This window comes from Pezoporus wallicus, unplaced genomic scaffold (assembly GCF_028554395.1).
Source record: "Pezoporus wallicus isolate ANWC-B61680 ecotype Strahan unplaced genomic scaffold, APGP_CSIRO_Pwel_v1 contig_229, whole genome shotgun sequence".
Lineage (NCBI taxonomy): Eukaryota > Metazoa > Chordata > Aves > Psittaciformes > Psittacidae > Pezoporus > Pezoporus wallicus.
In genome coordinates, this window is record NW_026638360.1 from 1,462,091 (window position 1) to 1,486,285 (window position 24,195).

General features: G+C 40.1%; 1 protein-coding gene across 3 annotated transcripts in view; it reads left to right on the plus strand.

Annotated features, from left to right (window-relative positions):
* CADM2 (cell adhesion molecule 2) overlaps positions 1 to 24,195 on the plus strand; it is a 625,008-nt gene that overhangs the window by 479,551 nt on the left and 121,262 nt on the right. For all 3 annotated transcript variants that reach the window (XM_057410463.1, XM_057410465.1, XM_057410464.1), the window contains one exon: positions 23,321 to 23,473. In XM_057410463.1, the coding sequence (XP_057266446.1) occupies positions 23,321 to 23,473 (153 nt within the window). The remainder of the gene's footprint in view (positions 1 to 23,320; positions 23,474 to 24,195) is intronic.

The following is a 24,195-nucleotide window of genomic DNA, read 5'->3' on the forward strand; positions in this document are numbered from 1 at the left end:
AAAGTTTGCCTGCTGTATTACCAGCCTAAGAGACTGGTAGAAATGCTGAGATAAGCATCTGCAATTCCTGCCTCCTAGGCACTTTGCTCATCTCACATTTTTCTCAAAGTGTTTTAGTCCAGTTAAGAGCTATTCTCTTCTCAGTACTAGTGTTTGTTTCAGACTGTTGCATGTGGTTGTGTGAGTATAATTTCCATTTACTGTAGTAAAGTTGTTAAGGATGATACTTTTGTAGAGCATTTTGAGGTAAAAACTTAGCTGATCCAGTGTTATCTGAGAATCTGTTTACAACAAGGAATATGTTAGAGCAGGAATGACATCTGAGCAGTTCTGACTGAATGCTTTCCTTCGTTGCTATTTCGGTCAAGATCACATTCTTTCGCAGCCAGAATAAAGCTGCCTTGACAGGAGGCTGAAATCAGGGTGTAAAGTGCTTTCAGGCTGTCTTGTAATATTTTTAGGCTGCCCTTGAAAGCACAAATTTGTTTAAATGCTTTCATTTAATTGTTGCTGAGTTTCATTATGGAGTTTGGCAGAGAGAGGGGAGTAATGACGTCATACTGTGGCTGTATGTTTAAAGGACAGTCGATGTATCATGTTACTGCTTTATCAGACTCAAGTGAAATAGTGTTATCAGGTGATTTTTATTGTACTGTTAATAATAGTGAGAAGTCTTTATTTTCTGAACAGAAAATGCAGTTAAAATATGGGCAGATCTTCATATTGAAATGCAATGGTTTTATACAAAATTTCTATGGGTGTGCTTGCAGGAGGTACTGATCTCTTTAGGAAGGCTAACAGCTATACTGCAATAGGAGGAAGCAGTTCAGCTAATGCACGCTTCAGCAAATTAAATAAGTATTCAACTTCTGTATTTCATTCACATATTTTTACCTTGCCACAAGGAAGACAAAATGGTTGAAAATTCCTGAACCTGTAATGACAATAAAATATGCTGTTATCACTGGAAACATGTTACTGGAGTGCAGGGCAAGGGATGCAGGAAGAGTTACCCACTGCTAAGTTCACTGGCTAGGCAGGTTTTCTACATTACTGAAGTAATAACACATGATAAGGTGTGCGTTTCTGAGCTTTGTGGAGATTCAGGTACTGAGCCATGATGCCAAAGAGAACTTCAGCAGCTGGAATAATGTGCCTTTAGCACAGTGGTGCACAGTGGCACATGTCTCATCATAAGATACGTAACTGCATGGTGATGCAGTTGTAATACAGGAAAGAGGGGAGTTTTCTGATTGCCCTTTATATTATGAATTGTTGTGCCTATACTGGCTAGCCTTAATAAGCATACCGCCAAAGGACAACCTTAAAGCAAAATGATGTATGTGAAACTTGGTGGTGGGGCTTAAAAGCATAGTTAAATGCCTGTTCTGTTCAGCAGTTCTAGCCAAAGACTTTCTTCTAGTACTTGCTGCTGCCCCAATGCTCAGCAGCTGTGAGATGAATAACGCTGTTAGAACTCAGCTAGTTTGTATTTTATGTCAGTAAATGAATGTTTTCCCATCCATTCTGGAATGAGAGCTAACCTCCACCTTTCTCAGGTACCTTGCATTTCCCCTAAAAACACTTTAAAGCAAGTCTTAGACAGAAGAAAAAGTCACTGTCACCCTGTGGGGTTAGATTTCTAACCTGTGGGGTTAGAAATCATAGGCTTAGTGAGCCAAAGTGAATCTAGAGAAGGTCAAACAACAAACCGAGATCCAAATCAGAAACGGTTCGTGTGTTTTTCGTACATTCAGTGCTTTGCAGGGAGGCAGACCAGCCTCAGTGGACAACATACTTCTCTTCGCTGTTGTGACTCTCAGTGTTAGTTTATGTATAAGAAGAGTGAATCAGGAACAGTATGCCCTTTTATTAGAGTGTGTATTTGCTTTTAGAAGATCTCTCTTGGAAGTCTTAAGCATGTACATTGCTACCACAGACCTGTGCAGCCCCTCCAGTGAAAGTAATCAATTGCAAGGCACTGTGGCTTCATAGGGTCTTTTCTTCAATTTTATGAGGGTTTTGCATAATAAAGCAGAATAATTTGAGTTTTACTGGTCTTGCATCCTCACATCCACATATATTTAGGGAAAGATTTTGAAAGTGCTATCTCCTATGTTTTTAATAACACAGACTTCCCCATTGCATTATTCTGCAGAACTCCAAAAGATACTTATTTCATTTCAGAGTACTTTCTACTAGGTGTTTCCTACAAAGTAACTGGGGCAATAACCAAGTCACTTGTTTTCAGCAACAATTCAGTATGTAAAATGTTTCTTGTTCTCTCTCTTTGTAGTTTTACCTGCCTTACAAGATTTATGTGCTAAAATTAAATGGTGCTGCTTCAGTGTTGTGCTCTATAGAGACCCATCTTGTTTTCCATTTTAGTAGTTAGGAGCTGATGTAGCAGGATACATTTAGGCTTTGTTTTCTGAGACAGCTAAAAATAGCACCATGAGAATAACTAAGGGGTTATGCAAAACTTAGTCTTGTTTTTAACTAACTTGGACACTTGTCCAGAAGCTGATTGATACTGTTTATAAATTACTAGGGCACTGCAATATCAGCAGTTGTAATTACTAACAATGAACTAAAAAACTAGTGATAGCTTAAAAGTTATATTAAAAGTTTGTGAAAGATCACAAAGGTAATGCAGAATAGGGGAATAACAAGCCATCCCTAAAACCATCAATACATTTTTCAAACAGTGCAAACTGTATGCCTAGGACTGTACTCATGTCTATTCTGTCAATCACCAACCTCCTTTTATTAGTTTTAGATAGAAGATAAACAACAAGACTGACAGCTTTGTGTCCTTTGGCATTTTTGTGTCACCACTGCAGAGTAAGAGGGTATTATGTCATCACTCAAGCCTGTCGGGTTTAGTTTAGTCTGCTGTTTGTCTTAATGATTGTTTTCCTCATTTTTTCCTCTTAACTTGATACACATACCCAGTATAGATTATATGTTGTTGATGTTACCAGAATCCATTTTTCAAATGAGAGATGTCTTTAACGTCAGCCATGGAATTGTCACCCTTTTTCCCTGTACATCAAAACAGAAATTAGAAAAATAAGCATCTTCCTCACTTGGTCTGTTCTGGTCTATATAGAACTTTTCATACTTCATACACTCAAACATCAATTGCATGAGTATTACAAGAACTTTGAGATGTTTAAACCAAAAAGCTGTTTAGGTAAGTTCATCATGTCTACCTCTCATGTGACAGCTATAGACTTTGGCACTGTGCATTGATAAATAGTGCCCAATACCTAACTTTAGTTACATCATTTATTATATGATGAAATAAAAAAGAATCTTACGTGATGTTTGGCTTTTGAACCTAGTCAAGTACGTGTGGTAAGAGGTTGAAGAGTTGACACTTGGCTTTTGTTAGTGACTTTGTAACACGTTCATTTAATGAAAACTACAGGTTTTTCTCACTAGGGAAGCAATAGACTGGTTCCACAAAAAGACACATGTTCCTTTAGGAAATGTCTGCCTCAAATTACACGTTTAAGGTATCTGGGAAATGTCTGGAAGAGCAAAGCAAAATAAGAGTGGTGTTCTCCAAAGATGGGAAGCTGAATTAGAAGATATGTGAGCTAAACAGTAGGAAATCCTAATAAGATGAAATAGAGCCTGTACAGGCAACTTCAGCCTAAAGGGAAGTATTTAGTGCTTCTTGGGATTCTCCACTTCTCTCTGAAGAGTGGCAGTTAAACCAGGTCAGATCTTCCTTACACTGAAAGAAAGACACAAATGGAAGAACAGAGAAGAGGCTGCTTGGTCTAGCTGGCAGCCAAACAGAACAGTCACTGTTAGTGGGATGGGTAAGGAAGGGGGAAGTTTTTAACTGCCAGAGTCTCTAATACAAACCAGTAATAAGACCTTTCGCCTACCAGCCTTCTCAGAGAATGTCTTAACCATCTGGCCACTGTAATTTCTTAAAGGGCTTTGCTCACACATTCACCTACTGGCACTGTTCCACTACCAATATTCATAGTAGGAAGGAGAAAAATAGCGGAGCTAGCAGGTGGGAAACACAGGAAAATAATATTCAAGTATTTGCATCAATTAGCATGTGTTTATATTTCTATGTGTATTCATACAAAGTAGGACAGTTTCACAGGACACTTTTAATGGGAAATGTGCAAAAGTCCAGTGGCAATGATATGCAGGTGGTCAGGTGAGTTGGAAATTCTGGGCTCTGCCCCTTCTGAGCAGGGCTTTCTTAAGAGAATTTTGTGGGTGACAGCGAATAGGCAAATTTAGAGCATTGGTTTGCCTGCACCTCTTGTGCAAGTAATTCTGAGGATGTCTGCTGTGTGACTCATGGGTAAAATAAGTGGAGGAGGAGCACCTTGTTTGTGGATTGCCCTGATACAGACACAGTATCTGCTCACCACTACTCATGTAGTTAAGTGACCCAGGAGAATTCAGGCAGTTGCCCTTAGGTATCTGTACATCTAGAGAGGCTTAAGCTCAGCAATTCAGCTAGGTACCTGTCGCTGCACAATTGAAGGATTTCAGTGGTGCCCAGAGGTTTTCCTTAGGCACAGGGATTCATATTCCTGATGTTTGCTACGGTTTTATGTGGTCAATTCACCTACAACTGCAGCTAGGTACTGTTATCTAATAAATTGTCAGAAATATCAGAGACCAAATAATGGTGCAGAGTGCCAGTGAGTGCCTAGATATTGTAGTGGCTTTTTGACATGTCTGTCTCAGCTGCCAAATTTATTCCAGTAGAGATCACTTTACAAGATGATACTTGATTTACATTTTCTGATTTGTTTCATAATAGGGGAGATCAGAGTCAAGTCTTTGATTTCATTTTCACAGGGAACAATATATCTTTAGTTCTAAAATGGATGATCAGCGACTACATTCATAGAATAATTCAGTATGTCACTTTGGCTACTGCAATTCACACTGCAAAGCAGTGTAATCATCATTCCTATCCTATGTTGTTGCAGTCAGTAATGTTTCATCTAGGTTCATCTGTAGCTGTCTTGGCTCTGTAGACACACTGGGGCCAGATCCTCAAGTAGTTCCACAGTTTTTCTCCTCCCTTTCCCTTTCTCTGAATTTAGGCGGTCTCTAAGGAACTTTATCCTCTAAAGTGCTATTGAGGGAGATGGAGTATTTTTTTGCCCCCTTTTGACTTTAATCCTCTTAATGGTTTATGTCTTTTGGTAGAATTAGGAAGACAGATTTGCATATGGGGATTTTGTTTTGTCTTCATCCGTTGGAGATCAACCTGGCTGCAGACATTGCTAATTATTGGCATAAAGCTCATGATCTAGATTTTACAGTGAGAGTCTCCCTATTGTCTCTTGCAGAACTTTACAGTGCCTTTGAGTTAGCGTTAATGCATACAGCTCTGATTACCCTCCTCCGCCTGGCTGTAAAGTGAAATCTGCCAGTAATCTTAAATTGGTAGATTTGTAGTTTTTTGTGGTAGAACTGTTTAATCATTCTTTTTTGCTTTTGGTGGTGGGGGTGTGTGTTTTATTTTGTTTTAGTCTGTCACTGTTCAGTCATACTTTACGCGACCCAACTAGAGAAAATTAAATATGCAAATAAAGTTTCAAATGTAGGAAACACTGGAGAAAGTATCAGCTGTGCGCATTTTTATCCAAAATTATTGGTGTTGTTTTGTGTTGGGTTTATTTTTCTAATTCAGATTTTTAATAGAGGGTTAGTAAGTGCTGTGTGATTTCATTCCCCCCCCCCCCCCCCCCCCCCCGCTCTCAGAATGGGCCTCTTAGGAATAAAGTAATCCAATATGATTCTTGTCTGTCAAGCTTAGAGGGTTCAAAAGCATATTCAGCAAGTAAGCATTTGCAGGTAGTTCACGACTGCGCCTTTAATAACTGGATTATAGAACTCATTTTTTTTGTCTACTAGGGATTTTTTAAATAGATTTCTTTGGTTCCAGCTGAATCCTGATAAAGCCGTGGGACTGCTGGTCTGAGGAGGAAACGTATTCAGTTTCTAGCTAGCAGTAACGCTTTTCCTCAGTGAGGAAATTAACCCTCGGTACAGAGGTAATTTATTGAGCTTTTCAATAAACCTGAATATCTACATTGCCAGAGCTTCTGAAGTTCTGTTCTTCTTGTTATTTCTGACCATGATGCTGTAATTCAGTGTTGATGCAAAAGTTTCCTGGGGGCTCAAGCTTCTGATATCCTACAAGTAGCAAAAGCAGATGAGAGCGGGTCAGCTAGAACATGATCCTGAAGCATGCGAGAGCTCATTTGTACGTACACACTGAGAATGTTTGGCAGGCTTCCTTCTCTTCAGCTCCTCCCTTTCTGTTGTTCTCACTGAAAACGTTTTCACTGATGCAGTCTAAGATCTTTAAAGCCTTTGTTGTTCCATGAGAAGACATGTTCGTGGGAGAGCCTACTTGGAACAGCACTCATTTAAAGAGGAGATCACATTAATCTGCATTTTAACAATACCGGGTAAGACATCTATGTGGATGGATAGTCCTCAAATTTTGTGTTCAGTACTGTTCAGCAGAGTGCTATTCAGGGTATCAGTTGTTAATTATAAGGAAACAATTTAAAAGCCAAAAAGGTGGAGAGGAATGCTTGAAAACTTTGTTGTTTTATTTTTCTGTAGAACTGTGATACAGGTAAAAGCTATATGAATCAGAGAATCATAGAATAGCTGGGCTGGGAAGGGGCCTCTGGAGATCATATAGTCCAACCACCCTGCCCGAGCTGGGTCAGCCAGAGCAGGTGGCCCCAGACCTTGTCCACTCAGGTTTTGAGTATCTCCAAAGATGGAGACTTTACAACCTCTCTGATCAACCTGTGCAGGTGTCTGGCCACCCTTAGGGTAAAATATTTATTTCTGTGCTTAAGTTGAATTTCCTGTATTTCAATTTGTACCTATTGCCTTTGGGCCTGTCAGTACACACTGCTAAGAATTGCCTTGCTCCCTTCATCAGCCTTCTCTGGTCCCTTCATCAGGTATTTATAAACATTGATGAGATTCCCCTAAGCCTTCTCTTCTCCAGAGTGAACATTCCCAGCCTCTTCTTACATGATAGATTTTCCATTCACTTAATCACCTTTGTCGCCCTTGGTTGTACTTTGGTATGTCTCTGTCTGTCTTGCATTGAGTGAGCCCAGAAATGGACACAATAATTCACCTGTGGCTTCACCAGTGCTGAGCAGAAGAGAAAGATCATCTCCTTGGACCTGCTGGCAATGTTCATCCTAATACAGCTCAAGATGCTGATAAGTGTAAAATAATTTAAACTTGCAATTGTTACATTTTTGCACTTCTGTTACAGAAAAGATAAAGTGTACTTTAGAGTTTATATTTGGAAATATAGAGGAATATATTTTATGTGCCATTCTCTTTTCAAGAGTTACTAATCAGTATTTCCAATGTATATTTCATATGTAATTGGCTTAGCCCAGTCTTATAATTTCTTTTAGCAGCCTCATTGTCATGGAGAAATTACCTATCACACAAAAGAAACAAAATTATTTAGTACAAAAAATGGGGAAAGTGTTACTAAGAGAGATGCCAACAGGTTAACAATTTAAAAATTGATGAGGAGAAGGGGAAAAGACTAGATGGAGGAATAAGTGGAGTCAAAGACAGTTTATTCCAAGGAGTGGTGACACCCACATATGTGTACAGTCAGGAAAGGTTTCAAAGAAAAAGAAGGAAGGAAGATGAATCATAGAATCATAGAATGGCTTGGGTTGGAAAGGACCTTAAGATCATCAAGTTCCAACCCCCCTGCCATGGACAGGGACACCTCGCAGAATGAAGAATAATAAAAATCAGGAAAGGACGAAATCAGCGAGGCAGGACAAATATTGTCTCTTCGAAGATAAGCATATAGTGTGTATACTAAAGGTGGTTATAGGGGAAAAAAATTAAACATGAAATTTGATTTAAGAAGTTTTGATTGAAGAATTTGGAAACACCCTGATTAAAGAAGGACAAGAGAAGGATCTGAGGAAAGCATCAAACTTGGCAAACAGAGTTTGCAAGCAAATGAAAAACAGAATCAAAACCACTGCTGTGTACTGGAGAATGTGGATTAGATCCCTGATTTTTTTCCAGAACTGTTGAGTCTACCAGGAGTAAGATGGGAAAAGAAAGTCAGGTGTGTAGACAACAGGTTTATTTTTCTAAGTAATTTTAAAATGAGATCTTAAATTTTGTGCCTGGAGAGAAGGAAAAAGTTGAGTAGCTAGGTAAAAAGGAATTAACCTAATCAGCTCTAAAGTGAAGAGATGAGTTGGAAGGAGGAATCAAGGACACAGTATAATTAAAAATGGTATATTATAAATTAGAAACCAAAAACATTAATGTATCCAGTGTTGCAGATTGTTACGTCAGCACTCTCTGTTACATGGGATGCTGTGAACATACTATCATCCAAATGTGCAATTAATGTCCGTTGACAGGCACTTTGTTGATAAGCTCAAGAAAGAGTAGAGTTACATTCACTGCCCTGAAGGCCAAATACCTCCTTTGCTGATGCCATGTCTCAGCCAGCTTGTGAAGCAGAACTGGAAGTCACTCTTGATCTACTACATACAATTCAGTAGTACACAGTAAATTAAAAAACACTTCTTAGACTGTCTCCAATTCTTAAGTGATTTACAGTGTATTAAAAATAGCCACAAAAAGGAGTTAACACTGGAACAACTCCATGCAATTTTAAAATATTCATTTGACAATTATGATATTAAGATATGTCCTTCAGAGCTAATAAACTGAAGACAGGTTTGTTATGGTGGTTTCTTAATCAGTCTTCAGACTATACCAGTTGTGAAAAGTGTAGTATGAGAACCAACATTATTAATCATCTGTTTTAAGTGTGAGTGGTAAGTAGCATTCTCTAGCTGTGTAGCTGTAAATGGTAGTTACTCAATATATATAATTTCTGTGTCAAATTAATGCCTTCAGTCCTTTACCTACTTCTACAATTTGAGCTGCAGAAAGAAACAACCAGAAGAATATTTTCCCCCAATTTTTAAAACAAAGAAAATTCCGGCAATTTTTTTTTAAATGCAAAAGCCATGATGTATTCAGCTGTTTTTTGTCCACGGACAAGTTTCTTCTAGTATAATCAGATATATCCAGTGTATGTGAATGGCCCCCAAAATGTCAAATAGCAGAAATAAATGCTACCAATGGTAGCACATTTCCATGCATCTATTACTGCCAGTGTCAATTGTTAAGTAATGCCTTTATTCATAGTAGAGTTTTTATTCAGTGCAGTTGTCAATACTGACACACTGTGCCATTGTGTGTCAAATATTTGTGGTTTTCTTCCAAATAATATTCTGTAGTACTTGGTGAATACGTCTGACCGCCTCTCTGTGCTCCAGGTATTGTGTTGCTGCACAAGAAGCATATTTGCAGAAACTAAGTACAAATCCAAAACCTCCATGAGGAGAAAATCACTTGGGAAAAGCTAAAGAAGATTAATCTTAGTGAATATCCACCAAAGGGGTTTTTTGTTAGTGTTTCAGGATTGGTCACATTGCTGAATTTTGTGATAAAGAGGTTCTTTACCCCAAAACTATCTAGAATCACAAGATCACAGAATGTTTCACATCAGAAAGTACCTCTGGAGGTCACCTACTCCAACTTTTTTTCTCCAGCTATGTTCAATTAGAGCAGCTTACTCAGAAAATTAGAGGTCTAGAATGTTCTGCTACCCATTTTTTTTCTTTTGAATTTGGTTTAAGTTCATGACTTGGTGCTTCTTCATACTAAGCAATCCAAGTCTCTCAGTCACCACTTGTATGAGAGATGCTCTCATCCCTTAATTATCTATTTCCATCACTATTTCTCATTAATAGCTTCCTTCAGAGTACACCTTCCTCTTCCACAGAAGAGGAAGCATCTGTGTTCTTGTGGTTCAGAGGTAGATTATCTGCTGCTAGGCTATATGAGAGACCTCATAAAACTTTAAGGGGCTGTATCATTAAAGATGTTAAAACCACCAAAGAGGTTTCTGAGAGTCCTCTCTGGAATTGCACTAGCCTTATCTCAGATCTCTCCTGATACTTTGTTCCATATTTCAATTCCCTCAATAGTGAGATCTGCAAGCCATCACTAACACACTAATATCTTTGGTATTGACATATACATTAGTATTTGACTCTACATTGGTATTAGAATCAGTTGCTGGATTTATTGCAGATGCACACATCAATCATTGATGATTTTTTTTCTGGTTTGTTCAGGTTCTGTAATATTTTCAAGGCAGTGACCTGTTCTTAATTGGCCTCTGGAGGAAGCTGTCTTGCTCCACTGACTGCAGCAGGAGTTTAGGGAGTCTGACTTCTTAATGTGGTTAGCATGAATGAGTATTCCTACTACATGTCTAGCCAATGTAGCCATCTGCTACGGGAAGAATTATGTTAATTTATGCATCTACATAAATGATCCAGAAGTGCAGAAGGAACAGGAGCATCTTATAGCTGTTCTCACTTGGAGAGAGATTTCTCTTAGATCAGTAATAAGTGAGGAAGTCTCCCCAAATTCTGCTGAGATAATATGACTAGGGCTGCACGCTATAGAAATTAGAAGGCTGTGACTTTCCAAGAAATCTGAAGCAATACCATCAGCGTGGCTCCACCATGAGTATTTCTTATTCATGCCACTAAAAAAATTTGCAGGATGATGGAATCATTAAGTTTAGCTAGGGAATGAGCAGAGCTGTAATATCGTCATCCACAAGGTTAGAGAAAGACAGGTATAATTCTGTTATGCATTTATGCAGCTTTCAACTTTCAGTTATACAGTTATGCAGCTACCTTAAGACATGGTAAGCTGCAGACCCATATGAAAAACATAATGCACATAGGCTGTTTGAGGAGAAACTGGATTTCCAGTTATTCTGTGTTCCCCACCCTTTAGGATTCCTTGCTTCCAAAGATAAAGGCAGCACATGGGAGTCACCAGCAGTGACTGTAAAGTGCAGTCTCTTGAGGAAAAAGTGAGTATACTGTAACTGATGTTCTTTAAAATATGTAGACTGTCTTAGCAGAGCTCTCTGCTGTTTAGCTAGACAGTTTTTAATACCTAAACAAGCTTTACTCTGCTTTGGTCAGCAATCATTTAAGTACTGCTAACACAGTAATTAGTATCAACATCAGTAGCATGAGGAGAAATTGCCTGCTCTGGTCTTCACGGAAGAGCAAACTTGGAAATCCACGTACCTTTGTTTTAGTTTGCAAGAGGATCAGTATTTATTTATCCCTTCTCTTTCAATAATATCATTATCTAGTATTTCTCATTTACAATGAACTCTCATTAGCCTAAGAGAGACTGGTTTGTGTTTTCAGTATTACCCTCAAAAGTGTGTGTGAAATCTAACTTCTATTAGTATTTTCTTTGGTAGGTATGGACTGTTATTACAGCTTTCCATTGTATTATTTTCATTTCTGTAGTATTATGCACTAGTAGTCCATCATTAGGCTTTCAGAAATTACCTTCCCAACTGAGAGCCTGTTTCTGTCTGTAATTTACAATATATAACACAGTATGATGTATGCAGTTTTGGAATATTGTAGCATTAGTTTTGCCTTTTACCATAATTGCCAGGATCAGTACAACCCAGAATAGGATTCATCGTTTTTAGAGTGGTGCTGCATTTGAACACATAGTTAAGTAATTTCCTCTGTAATCCTGAGGGCTTCTTTCCTGTATTATTGCTTTCAAAATATCAGTCTCCAACTTGCTATGTAATATTACCAATTACTTTTATCTGTTTAATTTATTTTAATTCTGACCATCTGTAACCTTGCCAGATCATTCTGCAATTTTAATTTTGGTAGCTGCACATTTGAGAAGTATGATTTTAGAGATTTGATAGGCTACCGTGCTGTGGCACATGTCCAGATACATTAATATAATAGGAAATCTTGTAATTCCCCTTTGCAAAGGGAACCAAATGAGCAGACCTTGTAAGACAAAGACTAATGTGACTTTTGTTTTATTCTGGGGGGGCGCAGTTAAACATTATACCAAAACAATAAAGCATCTTCAAAGTTCAAAACCTGTATGTTTTGGAAGGACTTGAAACTTATATTTCTTATGTGAAAGTGAGGCAGATCTTTTAAGACATGCTTAGACAATAAATGTCATCCTTATGATTTTCAAGTGACAAGCTGAACATACGTGTAGTGCCTCTTTAGGACCAAACCCAGGCATTATAAGCACCATAAAAGGCAAGTTCTTCTTTTGTACTTTGCCAAGTTTCGTTAATATTCAGAAGAGAGAAACTGAAGAGAATACAGAAGATGATTGTGAGAGAAAATGTAGCTTGATGCAGAAAATATGGCATGCAGGAAAGTTTTACCATATTTATTCCATTCATGAAGGGCATATAATCATCCTGGCCTTCTTTTGTCAGTTGGCAACAGTTGGAGAAACCTCACTTAGCAGATGTGCTCAAGATCATAAATCGTTCTAAGTCACCTTAGACTGTTTTCATTTTATCCATATTGTAGGAATTGTTGTTGTCTCACTGAAGAAATTACCTTGCTTTTTGGATTTTCTTTATAAGCATCTAAGGCTTTTCTTTAAATACAGCTCACCCTGATAAATAATGGATAACACTGTATGAACAGGTTCTGGTTCCCCAGTGCTTTGGCCTTTTCAAGGTAGTAAGCACAGAGAAGATCCTTCAGTGAGACTGTCAGCATCTCTTTTAATAAAGGCAGTTTGCTGTACTCCTTGACATATGCATTATCCAACATGCAAAAAAATCTGAAAGATATAACAGGGAGAAGCAGGTTGCTGATGGAGATTTCTCTCTAAATAAGCTAATGAAAGATTTCAAAAGTATTTCTGAGCTGAAAACAGTATAGTCTTTGCTTATGCAAGCCAGAGCATAAAGTAGAAGATGACCAGATGATTAGAGGTAGAAGAAATGTATTCTTATTGACCCCGTTGTTTCTTCCTTTTGATTACCGAGTATTTAAGAAGGGTTCAGAGAGAAAGAGAAATGCATTGAAATGAATGAAACTAATCTTCAAGGATTGTTATGCTGTTCTTCCGTTTTAAAAACCTTACCTAACACCTTCTACGAAACTCAGAGATGCCCTGAATTTAATAAGTAAATACATTAATGGGCTGGAGAATTCAGTGAAGTTGACATATCCACAGCATCTGAGGGATGCAGAACAAAAAGATGCAGTTTGGAATCTCTGTTTGAGCTCAGTTTGTGCTGGTGATCACTTTCCTAATGGGGGAAAAATCATCATGTGTCTACAGATATACTGAATATCTAACAGAATGCACTTATACATAAATTATATATATGCAAATACAGATATTCTAAATGAAACAAGGTATACTAAATATCAAGCAGAATACTGTTTACAGCCAATTAGCCAAAGATCTCTTCATACAGATTAGAAAGATCTGTGACCTTCAGGTTTTGTTATTTCTGCTAGCTTTACTTATGAATTGTATCATCTTTAAAGGACTCCAATGGTACATACGTCGACCAATCTAATAGGTTGAATAGAAACTTCTAATGTATTTACCAAGTGCCTTTCCTTCTGACTGTGAAAGCAGACTCAATTGCAGTGTTTCTGTGCCAGTACTGAGACCTGTCATGGCTCTAGACTGATTAAGAGATCAGCTGCCTTTCTGACCTTTGGACACTGTTGGAATCATGACCAGCTGGTAATAAAAGCAAAAGTGATATTTTCACAGAAGCAATGTTCATTTCCAGTGAGAGGTAAAAATGGCCTCACCACATGAAGAAATGGAAAACGTGATTACTGAATATCCACGCTGCCACCCTAGCCTTGTATCTGTCCCTGTATGAAAATAATCAGATTGTGTGACTGGAAATGAAAGAGGAAGGAAAAGTATTTTCTTTCCACATACAAATAGTTGGCAAGTTTTAAAATATGAGGAGTTCAGATGCTATGCAAGTACCTACTAGATAGGTTTGACATCAATAGGGTAACTGTGTATCAGTTGGAAATGGGTAAACTGTTCATACAGCAACAGAATAATCAGTATATGATTTTTTTAAAGGACGTTGAAATGTTTTGAATAGAAGTATGAAGGCTTAGAAGACTCAACACAGTAATAGTTTGTTTTCCTGTATATTTCCCTTCTGTCTCTTTAAGTTTCCTTCCCTGGTGGTGGTCTGTGGCCTGACAGATTTTGATATACAACTAGAAGCGAGTGCTGTTAGATCATCCCTATAGGCATTTTCATGTACTGAATTAATTAGGAGCAAATCAAAAGGTCTTCTCAAGTATATCCTGGTATATCTGGAAACACAATATAAATCCTTTGAAATCGACTTCAGATTTGATGATGGTACTGCATTCAGAAAGTCGGACCCTGAAAATCGGGGATTGTTTCTGTGTCACAAGTACTAAATTTCTGGGAGTTTAGCACGACCTGTAGAGTATCAGACATCTTTCTGGTTCCAGCTAATGGTCACATTATTCCCATGACAGAGGTAACAGCTCTAACATAAAGAAGAAAACTTCATCGAGTGAATCCCCGGATAGCAGCATATGTCAAGTTAGTATTGTCAAAACAACTGCAAGTTACTCTGGAGGATTTGGGGGGGCTGTTGTTTCGTTTGTTTTTTTGGGTTTTTTTTCCCCTTATTCTTCAAGTATGTAACTCCAAATACTAGTAAAATGTAGCCATTTCAGAGAAATAGCATTAGAGATGCTACTCTCTGGCTACTACAAATAACAGGTCCAACTGCTTTTTCTGCCCCGTATGAAATATGGCTTCTTCTTTCTTTTTTTTCATGACAGTGTGAATTTGCAAGTTACTTTTCCCTCTTTGATATAATTCCTATTGCAAGTTTTCACTACATGACTTCATATGATTATTCTGCTTTTCTCTGAAAATAATAAAGGACAGGTATTTGGGACTGGGAACAAGGAACCATTTTATTGCAGTGGTCTTTGGTCTCAACAATTGCTAATTAATGCAGCTGACAAACACGCCTATATCTGTTACTCATAATAAACTAAACTATGCAGATTTCAAGGTTGCTTGTTTCTGTGCCAGAAAACATTCTGAAAGGAAATCTTTTCCACAGAAAAGGAGAATGACAGGTAAAGTAAATGAAGTGTGTCTGCTTAGGAACAAGTATTTTATGCATAATTATTTCATACCTTGCAAATTAACTACATCGTATGTGCCTGGAAATTACAGAAAACTGAAATAAAGTACTTAGGGCATATTGGAATTTACAATGCAATTACATTTCTTGTAGGAGCGAGGCAAGGAAAGCATGCAAGTTAAGTGAGGACGGAGCTTGTAGAGTCTTTAAGAACGAAACTTCCATTTCTGTGCTTACCTGAGCTGCCTACTCACTACCACAATAAGTAATACTCAGAAACTACCCATGGAATACAAACGGAGTTGTTCGTATAAGCTTCTTAAAAAGTGAAGGAATACTGTCTCCTGGGTGCAACATAGGAGCTATATTTTAGTATGAGACACTTTAAAAAGAAGCTTGCTGTTTCCTGCTGCCTTTTGTGGGGAGCCAGAGACTTTTGCTGCTGTTTGTATTGCATGGACATTTCAATATATAGAAAATCCATTTATTAGTGTGTATCACACTGCAAATTCATGCAGAATGTTCCCATACGTATTCTATTTCTTTGTTTCCAGATGTTAATTAAATAAGAGAGAACGTTTGTGGTACTTTGTTTAAACTACTATGGTAGAGCCTCAAGTTGGCTTTAACCTTGTAAAATTGCCCTGGCTGGGGCAATTATCACTTCAAAGAAAGAGCAGCCAAAAAGCTGACAGAAAGCTTTTGAAGCTCATATCCTTTAAATAGAGAATAATAAACTAGATGGGATCAGACTTTAAGAACTCAGATCTGCTGAAAGAGATCAAATGCAGGGTATTGTAAATAAATCTCCTTGCCATCCACCAGCCCCTTGAGAAGAATGTCTTCTCCTCCAAGCTTTTACTTGTCATTTGATATTTTTCAGTAGCTGGCTTGTGTTCAGGCTCCACAGGCTTCTTTGCTCTGTCAGCCAGGCTTGGCAAGGGTTTAATATCCCATGTGCAAGACCCCTGTGCCTCTCAAGTCTTCATGCCTGGAGATATTGCAAGCTGGCTAGAAGTACTCCTGACTTCTCCTGTGCCACCAACTGTTCCATTTGCTGTCCCAAGGGAGCAGCCACCCCGTACCCCCTGTCCCAGGGTGAGAAGGCAAGGACTAGGCAGTTAGGCGGGCACTTTTTCTCTCATCCAGCTTCACCCTTTTAGCAAAATGCACTTAACACTGAAATTAAATAAATAAATAAAAAGAGAACATCTGGCATCTATCACTGCTGTCAGTTTCATAAGAGGATCTGGTGTCTTTCTGGACAGATATACCTAAGGATATAGATATGGATGTAGGAATAAAGTTTGAAAATGAGACTCTACAAAGACTCCACCTAGGTGCTTGCCTTGTCTAAGCAATAGCAGTAGAGTTTTCTCATTGGTTTGTTGTCAAATCTGTGCAGGCAGGAAGGCTTACAGATGTTTAGGTTTGAAATTGATGGCACAGATAATTAATTGCATTTAAACTTAGCACTTACAAAAATGCTTCTGACAAACTGCTTTCCTGCAGAGGAGTATTATGTCAGTGCTATTTGCAGCATTTTTTTGCAACGGCTCTGTGTTGGTATTTCCATTACAAAACTCTATGTTCTTTCAATAAAAATTCACTCTGGGCTGAAACCTGGACCATCTGATCTCAGCTCTTGATTAGTGGTTGTTTTTACCAGTTTTTCAGCAAACTGAGGTGAAGTTTCTGTGTTGTACAAAGGTTAAAAAAGTTGTGGAGGGGAGGAAATGAGGAAGGGGAGCAGCAGGAATGTAAATGATGCAAGTGGTTTATATTTCAGTTGCTTTTTTCTCTACCAGTAGGATCAAAATGGTGTGCTGTTGGCATCATCTGTAGACCATTTGTGCTCAAGTGGCGTTCATTACAGTTCTTTTTAGTGCATGAAATTCTGCACATTGCCCAGCTATAGAAAAATGTTTCAACAGCTACATAAATCTTTATCACAAGGCAGTAGCAACTGAAAATTATAACAAAATAAAATATGATGTAAGATGATACACTGCATTATTTTTTAAATTGTTTCTGACTAAGGGGAGGCAAAAGTCACCATTTCTAAATTATGAGGTGCTGAGGGGAGGTTGGGTGGTTTTCTTTGGGTGTTTTTCCATTTCCTGTGCTGATCTCCAGTTGATGTATATCTGGGTGTGGTGATAATCAAACCATGTGGAAGCACTGGGTCATTTTGAAAATTATTTTTTATGAGAGATCAGTGATGTGAAACTGCCTTTTCTATGTCTGCTCAGTTGGCATCTGACTAGAATTGAAAAGCTGAGAAAGGAATTCTGAGTCCCCATCTACTTCCATGGAGACAGCAACAGCTTCACTGCTGTGAGGACTTTTGGCTAGTAAAGCAGTCATCAGCTTTGCCTGCTATTTGGGCTGGTAGAAGCCTGCTTCTGTGCGCTTTTTGTTTTCTTGAGCGTGTTTTTTTGGCTGTTATGTCAGTATATTGGTATACACATAGTTTCTCATTTTGTGGCTTTTGTTTTGCTTGCTTGCTTGCTTTAATGTTGCATCTATATTTTCAATCATTATATGCTTTTTAAATTACATACTGCATAATTATTTATTTCTTGTTGTGGCTGGCCAGAAGATACCCGAGTTATTTTCTGAATGTTACACACAATCTCAGTCACTTTGATGGGCCTTCTAGCAGTTAACGGCATGCTTGTATGTTAGATCTGCTTAAGCTGTCACCTTCCGGTCATCAAACCCTGTAGAGAATAAGTCAAGCTTTATCAGGCCTACCCTGAAGTAGCCAAGGAATTCAGCTTGAGATCACTGTAAAGAAACCTGAATGGGAGCCTTAGAAGGCAACAAATTCAAGTGACATTTTTGCTGAATCTTCATGCGCCAGACAGAGCCGATGAGAGGGCAGGCTGCAGTGCAGAGCTCGGGGTGTAGAAAGTGCCTGCACTGGTCTCCTGAGGGAATGGTGCGCAATGGGCAGGGCTGCACTCGGTGCTCCCTGGTGGAGGTCCTCCTGCAGCAGGGGCTGAGCTGCGGGATGCTGTTAATAGACTGCGGGATGTCAGGGAAGCTGAGAGGAAGCAGGAATGCTTGCTCCTGGCCCAAACTGTGCAGGGGCCTCGAGCTTCACCTCTGCCTCATGAAGGAAAGAAGGAGGCCGTTAACCCAGGAAGCTGGGAATTAGTGACAAAAAAAAACAACAAAAAAAAGAAGGAAAAGGACAACCAAAAGCAAGGGGCTTCCCCCTAAATCCCCTGTCCCCACGCAGAACCGCTTTGCTGTCCTGCAGGGGGCTAATGAGGAAGCGCACTCGAGCCAGAAACAGCCGGCTGATGCACTGCTAAAGAAGATCTCTACTGGTGCTGCTAGGAAAAAGCGGCGGGTCGTAGTAGTAGGGGACTCGACACTGAAAGGGACAGAAGCACTCGTCTGCCGGCCAGACCCCGTCTCACGGGAGGTGTGTTGCCTACCGGGGGCACGGATCGGGGATGTGGCAGAGAGGCTGCCTGCTCTAGTAAGTCCCATGGATTATTACCCACTCCCAGTGATACATGAGGGTGCTAGGGATATAGATAGTAGTAGCCTGGGTAACATAAAGAAGGACTACAGAGCCCTGGGGGAGGTGGTTAGGGGCTCTGGAGCTCAGGTGGACTTTTCATCAATTCTCCAGGGTACAGGGGAGGACCTAAAAAAAGCTAGGAGGATTGGCCAGGTTAATAAATGGTTATTTTAGTGGTGTCATAGTCAGGGGTTTGGGTGTCTTGAACACAGGACCCAAGCTTGTAGGCCAGGTCTAGTGGGGGCTGGTGGAGCTGGTCTAAAGAAGGGAAAGAGCAGTTTTGGTAGGAGGGTTGCAAGGCTGGTCAAGGAGGCTTTAAACTAGATGTGTTGGGGGAGGGGGAAAACATTCCACCCCAACACTCCCAGTCAGTTGCCAGAACCTATAATAAATGCTCGGAGCAATGTAGAGATATCCCAGCTACTCCAGCCAATGAGCCAGCTTCAGCTGGAGCTCGGCTCAGATGCCTCTATACAAATGTCCGTAGCATGGGGAACAAACAAGAGGAATTAGAGATGTGGGCACATCTACAGGGGTATGATATAATAGGCATCACAGAAACATGGTGGGATGGCTCCTATGACTGGAGTGTCGGAATGGAAGGTTACAGGCTCTTTAGAAAAGACAGGCCTGGCAGGCGGGGAGGGGAGTTGCTACTTATGTTAAGGATAGGGTGGAGGGTATGGAACTCTGTCTGGGGACAGGTGAGCAGTCCACGGAGAGTTTGTGGGTCAGTGTTAAAGGGAATATAGCTATGGGAGACATTACTGTGGGGATCTGTTACAGACCGCCTGATCAAGGAGAGCCTGCGGATGAAGCACTCTATAGACAGATAGGAAAAGCCTCACGCTCGCAGGCCCTTGTTCTCATGGGTGACTTCAACCACCCTAACATCTGTTGGAATGACGGTATGGCCCGGCAGAAGCAATCCAGGAGGTTCCTCGATCATGTGGAAGACAACTTCCTTCTGCAAGTAATAGAGGAACCGACAAGGAGAGGTGCCGTGCTTGACCTCGTGCTCACCAACAGGGAAGGGCTTGTTGGAAATGTGACTCTCCAGGGCAGCCTTGGATGCAGTGATCACAAGATGGTTGAATTTGAGATCCTCAGGACAGTGAGAAGAGCGTGCAGCAAGCTCACTGCCCTGGACTTAAGAGAGCAGACTTTGGGCTCTTCAGGAACCTGCTTAGTAAGGTTCCATGGGATACAGCCCAAGAGGGCAGTGGGTCCCAAGACTGTTGGTTGATATTCAAGGATCACCTGCTACAAGGTCAGGACTGTTACATCCCAACTAGAAAGAAGAGCAGCAGGAGGGCCAGGAGACCTCCTTGGCTGGATAAGGAGCTCCTGAGGAAAATTCAAATGAAAAAAGAGGCTTATAGTAAGTAGAAGCAAGGACAGGTGGCATGGGAAGAGTACAGGGATGTTGTCCGGGAAGCTAGGGACCAGGTTAGGAAAGTTAAGGACCACTTAGAATTAAACTTAGCTAGAGGTATTAAGGATAACAGGAAGGGATTCTACAGGTACATAGTAAATAAAAAACAGACTAGGGAAAATGTAGGCCCCCTGAGGAAGCTCTCGGGAGAACTGGCTACACAGGATTTGGAGAAGGCTGAGGTTCTGAATGACTTCTTTGCCTCTGTCTTCACTGGCAAAGGCTCTGACCAAACCACCCAAATCTTGGAAGGCAGATGCAGGGACTGTGAGAATGAAGACCTTGGGCCCACTGTAGGAGAGGATCTGGTTCGAGACCATCTTAAAAATCTGAACGTGCACAAGTCCATGGGTCCTGATGAGATCCATCCACGGGTCCTGAAGGAGCTGGCAAATGAAGTTGCGAAGCCGCTGGCCATCATATTTGAGAAATCATGGCAGTCAGGTGAAGTTCCTGATGACTGGAAAAAGGGAAATATAACGCCCATTTTCAAGAAGGGGAAAATGGATCACCCAGGGAATTACAGACCAGTTAGTCTCACCTCTGTGCCTGGCAAAATCTTGGAGCAGATTCTCCTGGAAGGCATGCTAAGGCACATGAAAATCAACAAGGTGCTTGGTGACAGCCAGCATGGCTTCACTAAGGGGAAATCCTGCCTGACCAATTTGGTGGCCTTCTATGATGGGGCTACAGAACTGATGGACAGGGGTAGAGCAGTTGATGTCATCTGCCTGGACTTGTGTAAAGCGTTCGACACTGTCCCACACGACATCCTTGTCTCTGAATTGGAGAGACATCAATTTGATGGATGGACCACTCGGTGGATAAAGAACTGGCTGGATGGCCGCACACAAAGAGTTGTGGTCAATGGCTCAATGTCCATCTGGAGACCAGTAACGAGTGGCGTCCCTCAGGGATCGGTGTTGGGACCGATCTTGTTCAACATCTTCGTCGCTGACATGGACAGTGGGATTGAGTGCGCCCTCTGCAAGTTTGCGGATGATACCAAGCTGTGTGCTTCAGTTGATACCCTGGAGGGAAGGAATGCCATCCAGAGGGACCTTGACACGCTTGTGAGGTGGGCTGATGCCAACCTCATGAAGCTTAACCATGCCAAGTGCAAGGCCCTGCACCTGGGTCAGAGCAATCCCAGGCACAGCTACAGGTTGGGCAGAGAAGAGATTCAGAGCAGCCCTGTGGAGAAGGACTTGGGGGTGTTGGTCAATGAGAAAATGAACATGGGCCAGCAGTGTGCGCTTGCAGCCCAGAAAGCCAACCGTATCCTGGGCTGCATCAAAAGGAGCATGACCAGCAGGTCGAAGGAGGTGATCCTGCCCCTCTACTCTGCTCTTGTGAGACCTCACCTGGAGTATTGTGTGCAGTTCTGGTGTCCTCAACATCAAAAGGACATGGAACTGTTGGAACAAGTCCAGAGGAGGCCACGAGGATGATCAGGGGACTGGAGCACCTCCTGTATGGAGACAGGCTGAGGAAGTTGGGGCTGTTCAGCCTGGAGAAGAGAAGGCTGCGTGGAGACCTCATAGCAGCCTTCCAGTATCTGAAGGGGACCTATAGGGATGCTGGGGAGGGACTCTTCATTAGGGACTGTAGTGATAGGACAAGGGGTAACGGGTTAAAACTTAAACAGGGGAAGTTTAGGTTGGATATAAGGAGGAAATTCTTTCCTGTTAGGCTGGTGAGGCACTGGAATGGGTTGCCCAGGGAGGTTGTGTATGCTCCATCCCTGGCAGTGTTCAAGACCAGGTTGGACAGAGCCTTGGGTGACATGGTTTAGTGTGAGGTGTCCCTGCCCATAGCAGGGGCGTTGGACCTAGATGATCTTGGGGTCCTTTCCAACCCTAATTATTCTATGATTCTATGTTAGCTGCTTATATTAGTGTAGATCTTTCTGTATTGACAGATCTTGGAGCCTTGCAATGGCACAGAAACATCCAGATCTAGTAGCAAAAGCAGCACAGTAAAGCTGTGTTTTTATCATTGGAAGATATAAATGTTAGGAGAAGCAAATCTGAGAGCCTTTGGGGTCTTTAGAAAGAGCTGGATAAGAACAACATTAGAGACTTGAATGTCTTGGTTCTTCTCACAAATAATTATGATAGTCCCATTTAACTTTTGACTTTCAGAGTCTTACTATAAAATCAGACTCACTGAAGACTGAACTGCTGTCAGGTCAAAGATTTGAATCTAGAGGTATCCAACAAAACTTTCTGAGTTCTAGAGGCTTTTTTGCTGTTTGCTTGGGAGAATTACAGTGTTTACTTATTTATGGTGCAATCATTTCTATGCTGTGAATGACTTGATTAACATGTGTAGATTTCTGAAACAGCTTCACTGCAGAGAAATGGGATGTTTGGGAATGTTTTGACTGTTTTTCAATATATAATGTGGGTTAATCTAAGTGTAGGCTTTAAAGTATTTAAAATTTTAAAGCATTACTCAAAGTTACATTTTGAATTTAAGTCACTCTACCTGCTCCTCTTCCCTTAGTGATTTTCACGCAAACAAAATTCTGTTAGGAAGGATTTTCTGACAGCAGATCAGATTTTTAGTCATAATCAAAAAAGTAAAACCACTATATGCAACTACATCTTTCTATTATATTTAATATCTTTATGTTTATTTTATATTTTATATTTATATTATATATATTATATATGCATGGAACTTTTGATATAGTCATAATAAGATATACCCTTACAGCATTCAAGAAATCTGATATTCCAGCTCAATATGAGTAGTAATGGATGTGGGAAAAATCTGTAGGCAAGGTATGGATTGTTAGACTTTGTAGTTGAAAGCATAGTTTCTTTGTAAATGAAAATGGATTCTCAATATTCGCCCACATTTGTAAATATATGAAAAAGAAAATTATTTTAGGGAAGAGTTGGTTTAGCCACTGAACAAAGCTATTTGGGGAGCAGAAATCAAAGTTAATGATTGTTTTTTTTTAGAGAAAAGACAAAGGTAACTAAAGTCCCTTAGTTTCTACATTTATATACAAGTCACTCAGTACACTGTTCTAAAGTGTGCTGAACTCTTGTACTTTATTCCACAGAGAAAACAAACTACTATGCATGAAGTCAACTGTGTCCATATCCCTGGATTCTAGGAAGTGATATAACTGGGCTACTTCGTAGACCCTCTTGTGTAACGTACCACACTTTGTTAATATGCTGTTTCTTACCTTACAACATGAATTCTTGTTTTTCAGCTCTGAGGGACAACAGAATTGAGCTGGTCCGAGCTTCATGGCATGAGCTGAGTATCAGTGTCAGCGATGTGTCTCTGTCGGATGAAGGGCAGTACACCTGCTCTTTATTTACTATGCCTGTCAAAACTTCCAAGGCTTTTCTCACTGTTCTCGGTAAGTTTAAATAGCTGAGCATAAAGAAGCAAGTGTTAAACTTCTTAGGCTTTTGGCAAATTATGATAAGAATGAACTTTTCTAAAGCTTGGCAGAAGATAAATGTAGATGTCTGATCTTGTTTCCCTGATGTTTATTGTTTCATATTGCTGTGCTGAAAAATAACATGACTCTTACTGTTTGCACTGCGGCAGGGTAATGAATTAGGAAACACACAAATACCAAGGTATGAGTGCTCGGTAAAATGGACATAACTTCTACATCCTAAGCATCAGAAGTGCAAAGAAGGTGCATGCGTTCATCTCCTAATAATGTATTGTATAGGGCAAAGAGGGGGAAATCAGAAAGCATGACATCAAAAGGGGCTGTAGAGCTTTATCATTTTTCCTTAGCTGTGCATTTTCTTGGCTCATTCTGTTTCCTTTTTTATCTATAAAGTGCATATTTTCACTGGGTTTGCTGTTTCTTTTATACTTTATCCTCTAAGTGCTCTGCTGTTTTCTCCAAAGGTTATAGATACACATAGAGACGCCAGGAAATAAAGTTTCTTCTTGAAGCTTTGTATGATTCTATGAATGTCAGTAGCCCAATCAGCCAAAATTGCTATAGTTCATTGAAACACACCTGTGTACCTAAGAGGTTATAAGATTTTAGAGATTGATTTTTATTCTTTTCTCTTTTTTCTGTCCCTGAACTCGACTCTTTTTGTTTTATTTTTATAT